This window comes from Oncorhynchus tshawytscha, linkage group LG12 (assembly GCF_018296145.1).
Source record: "Oncorhynchus tshawytscha isolate Ot180627B linkage group LG12, Otsh_v2.0, whole genome shotgun sequence".
Classification (NCBI taxonomy): domain Eukaryota; kingdom Metazoa; phylum Chordata; class Actinopteri; order Salmoniformes; family Salmonidae; genus Oncorhynchus; species Oncorhynchus tshawytscha.
The window spans coordinates 74,774,426-74,779,425 of NC_056440.1; the positions used below are offsets into that span (position 1 = coordinate 74,774,426).

Consider the following 5,000-nt stretch of genomic DNA (forward strand, 5'->3'; position numbering starts at 1 on the left):
AATATTGACAACTCAACCCAAAAATATATCTATCTGAGGACTTCATTGACTTCTGATTTAACTGTTCTGAGGCTTTTAAATCATTGTAAAAGCAACACTGTAAGAAGAACCTTTTACCCCCACCCCCCTAATGAAGTCAGTAATCACTGTTCTAATTGGTCCCCCCTCTCATGTCTCTCCTCTGTCGATGTCCGCCATTGGCTGTGGGATTGCTTCAGGGCAGCAACAGTGATCTGATTGGCTGGGACAGGAGGGATCCCCACCAATCACAGTGGGATGCAAAACATATTTACATTTAAATACATATTTAAAATGACTTCTTAGCTAACCATAAATATCTCCACACTCAGTAACATCCGAACTCAGGGTTTTAATATGTACTAGTAATGCCTGACTCAGATTGTATTGTTACTTGATAATGCCTGCAGCAACCCGAGCAGAATAGCGGTGCATGTTGACCACTTACACTTACATCAACACTCTGGGTTCATGTAGAGGTGACATCCCCCTGCTTACAGAACCCATGGCTGCCCCAAACATGGCTGAACCAACACAACACCATGGTCATGGATGCCCCATGGATCTTTACCATAGCTGGGCTGTAGACACGGCTAGACCTGGGCCGGACAGCCCGCTGGCTGGAGACCTACCGGGCATGCAGGCTTCCCCAACCCAACCTCCAGACGAAAATGTGTGCAGGGCACGACCTTGTAGGAAAGGGGGAAATGTCGTCGGCACGTTTATTCTACCTATAAAGACACATTTACATCAAGAGGTTAGGTTGGGTTTCCCAGTGGGCAAAACTTGTTGAAAGGTTATAAACTGGATGTAATGACATCATTTCAATCAGCGTGACGTAATTACAACCATATTACAACAAGTACATATTTTCCAGTGGAATAAATCGTTTGAAATTGTTTCAATAAAACAAGATTACAACCAAACTGGTTATAGTGACGTAATTTAAACCAATATGATGTCATTACAACTATATTACAACCAAGGTTGTTTTAGTTGTAAACTGGTTGTAAGGATGGTATCATATCAGCCAACTTTGCCCACTGTTTTTTATTCCTGCCCTGCTCCAACACACCTGACTCCACTAATCAGCTGCCTCATCGGCATCTTTGATTAGCTGAATGTGGTGTGTTAGCTTGAGCAGGGCTGGAGCAAAAGCCTGCACCTGCAGTAGCTCTCAGGGAGAAGGATTGGCCTCCCCCGGGCTAGAGGATGGTAAAGACTGAGTCAATATTGTCAGCTGTTCATGTCTGCATTTTCCTATCTATCTGTAACGTAAGCTCCTCTAATATCAATTTGGTCCAGACCTGTATGTGCTCCAGCCAACATAACATACTGTATACTGTGTGTATGGTGGCCATGACGACAGAGCACATGCAGATGTGGCACCAGGCTCTTCTCTAGCACAGGGGTCGGCAGCCCTGTTCCTGGACTGCCACAGGTACTGCAGGATTCTGTTCCAACTAGGCACCTCACCTGACCAACTGAGCTAATTGATCAGTTCAGTGATGGCCTAAAACCATTACACACCTGGTCTTCCAGGTTGGTTAAATCAAAAACATGAAGCGCCTGTGGCACTCCAGGCCAGGGTTGCCTACTAATGCCCTAGTATAATGATATATATGTAACTTTATCTATCTATCTCCTCTCCACACTCTTGTTTAGTGGATATTAATGTTACCATGTAATGTACATGTTAGTTAGTTAGTGTACTGTGTATGAGTCAGTGGTGTAAAGTCCAACTGGCATCACTGTAAACGTACCTGTACCTGCGTGTACCTGTTTGTCCTGTTTGGTGTTCGTCTGTTGGTGTGTCTACCAGACTAACTAACGTGCAGAAGTGACAGCGGAAATATTATGATGAAATGCTTCATCCTACAGAGATGGGGCCAGGAGTTCTTCCCAGACCATAAGACATGACCAGGAAAGACTCTAGGCACTAGCGGTGATAGCTAGCTGTAGTTTTGTTCCTGGTCAGGTCATGTGGTCAGGAAACAAATCACCTGGACCTATACATGTACCGAGACCAACACTACAAATACCAAGCATGAGTGCAATTCTGTAATGTTTAATGCATGTAAAGAATATGATTCTATAGATTGTAGAGCTCTAAATGACTGAGATGAATTGTTCCATAGAGCTGACTTGTAATGCATGTCACAGATTGTCTTAGCTCTGAAGCTCTCAGTTCAACCATGCTGTGGCTATTATCTGTGTGACATCAGGGCTTCATTTGAAATGGCATCCTTTTCTCTTTATAGTGCACTACTATCGGCCCTAGCACCCTACTACCTAGAGAGTGCATTACTTTTGACCAGAGCCCTGTGGGACCTGGTCAAACGTAATGCACTATATAGACAATAGGCCAGATCCTGGTCAAAAGTAGTGCACTTTATGGGGAATAGGGTGTCATTTGAGATAATGCCCATGTCTGCCTGCCAGACAGACAGCTTCTAATTGCATCTCTTGCTTTTTCTTTTCATTGCGTCTGTGGAAACCATCAGGCTATGGTAAGTCAAAGCCCTTTACAAAATGATAACATTATACAAAATATATCTGGGTAAGTTGTTCTATTTCTCTCTGTCTTCACTTGTTGTTACGGCCTTGATAATGAACAAGAAGCTCACTAGAGGTACATTCTTTGTAGTAGACATCCTGGGATGTCTGAATCGGACAGAGAGTTGTGTTTCTGTGACAGAGCTGTGTTCACTATTTTAAGTCATTTGTAAATAGTTGATCTGTGCTTGACTGAGCTTGCATGGCTTAATGGACTGATAGAATAGTCCCAAAATTCCTAACCCCATTCCCCAACCAGCTTGCTCTCCAGAAAGACTAAAGAAAATGGTCAAAAGATTTCAAATAGCATTTGAATCCACTTCTACTTCCGTGAGGGTCTGTGATGGCTGGGGCCAGGACGTTTGTTGCTCCATCTCTTATCTTATCAGTTGGTCTGGCTGTTATGGCCACGAACAAGACAACGGGCTAATCTCTCTGTGCTGACTCCAAATGGCACCCTATTTCCTATAGAGTGCACTACTTTTGAGCAGCGCCCAAAGTGCTCAGGTCAAAATACTGTACATTACACAGGAAATATGGCATCTTTGGGAATGCATCCTGATTCTGGCTCTACAACTATAGAGACCGGCTGAAAGTGAGGAATAGACAGTTATTTCTATGGCAGACACCAAGTTCAGCATTAGAAGGTATTTGACCCCCCCCATGACCCTGCTTCTAAAGGAGAGTGACAATCCTATTGCAGTGCTAGAAAACCACTTTGTTTGATTATTAATATCTTCTTCTCTCTCTCTCTCTCTCTCTCTCTCTCTCTCTCTCTCTGTCTGTCTACTCCCCCTCCTCTCTCTCTCTTTCTCTCTGTCTACTCCCCCTCTCTCTCTCTCTCTGTCTCTGTCTGTCTACTCCCCCCTCTCTCTCTCTTTTCTCTCTGTCTACTCCCCCTCTGTCTACTCCCTGTCTACTCCCCCTCTCTTTCTCTCTGTCTACCCCCCCACTCTCTCTCTCTCTTTCTCTTAACTCTCTCTCTATCTCTCTTTCCCAGACTCTCGCTGCTCGAAAGGCAGGCATCTCGTTCGCCCTGGTGACTAGATCGACCCTGAACAACGAGGACCTGGTAGGTCGCCCCACTCACTGCCTGCATGTAAATCACTGGACAATCAGATCACCCAGGGGTAAAAAGGGGGAAGGACTAATGTGATGGCCATGCATAAAGGCAAAAGCACTGCCACGGGGGGTTAAGGGGGCACACAGAGTTGGGGGTTGGGGAGCTTTGACACATACAGACATGGACCCCTGCAGCCATGTTAAAAATGTAAAAATGTCAGTTTGTGTGTGTGTGTGTGTGTGTGTGCGTGTGTGTGTGTGTGTGTGTGTGTGTGTGTGTGTGTGTGTGTGTGTGTGTGTGTGTGTGTGTGTGTTGTGTGGGGGGGTGCTTTCATTGTGTCCGTCCACAAGTGTGTGTGTGTTCAGAGATGAATGTCACAAGAGCTGCTTGGCATTGTACTGGAACTGTCCAGGAAGTGTCCAGCTAGAAGATAGATTTGGTCAGACTAAATGACTAGATTAGGCTGTTTCATCACTGTAGAGAGTAGGTTAGCTTTATTAGCTTGTCAGTACAGTAGGAATGAACAGCTAGAGAGTAATGCGGCTGAGAGACAATCTGCTTAATGATGAACACTGCTGTACTGTGCTGTACAAGAATCAGAAAGAGAGAGAGAGAAAGACATTTTAATCGATGGAGGGAGAATTTGTTTTCCTTTCCGCTGACCTCCAGAGCTTTCTGCTTTAAATGATTGCAATCCTCATCTCCTTCCCTCCCTCCAATCCTCATATCCTTCCTTCCCTCCCTCCAATCCTCATCTCCTTCCCTCCCTCCAATCCTCATCTCTTTCCCTCCCTCCAATCCTCATCTCCTTCCTTCTCTCCAATCCTCATCTCCCTAGCTCCAATCCTCATCTCCCTCCCTCACTCCCTCCCTCCCTCCAATCCTCTCCTCCCACTAAATAAATAAAGATAGTTGGATAGGATGCTACATTTCCTAATATCACTAATGCCGTACCAGTAATGCTGTGTATCACAATACAGTCTATCACAGAAATTGACATTATTGTAGGTAACTATTCCGTTAACGTATAAGGTTTGTAGGTAACGTTATTACACTGTCAAAGTAATGTTCATTATATTGTTATTACAGTAATGTAGTTTACTGTATTACAGATGTGTAGTTCAGTGGTTTTCAAACCTCTCCCCAGGGACCCTCAGATGTTTAGGATTTATTTTGTAGCCCTGAACTAGCTCAACTGATTGACCTATTCAAGGTCTTGATATTTAGTTGGCTAGTTGGATCAGGTGTGATAGTTTTAGAATTGTTCAAGTAAATATAATGCCTGGGGGTCCAGGAGAGTTTTGAAAACCCCTGTATAAACCTCTTAAGAATCCGCCCCTTTTAAAAATGTTTTGCCTAAAAT

General features: G+C 44.2%; 1 protein-coding gene across 1 annotated transcript in view; it reads left to right on the forward strand.

Annotated features, from left to right (window-relative positions):
* The window catches only part of LOC112264241 (protein unc-13 homolog C-like), a 235,001-nt gene that overhangs the window by 29,156 nt on the left and 200,845 nt on the right, over positions 1-5,000 (forward strand). Inside the window, exons 5-6 of the mRNA XM_042331063.1 lie at positions 2,523-2,528; positions 3,575-3,646. Of these exons, the coding sequence (XP_042186997.1) occupies positions 2,523-2,528; positions 3,575-3,646 (78 nt within the window). The remainder of the gene's footprint in view (positions 1-2,522; positions 2,529-3,574; positions 3,647-5,000) is intronic.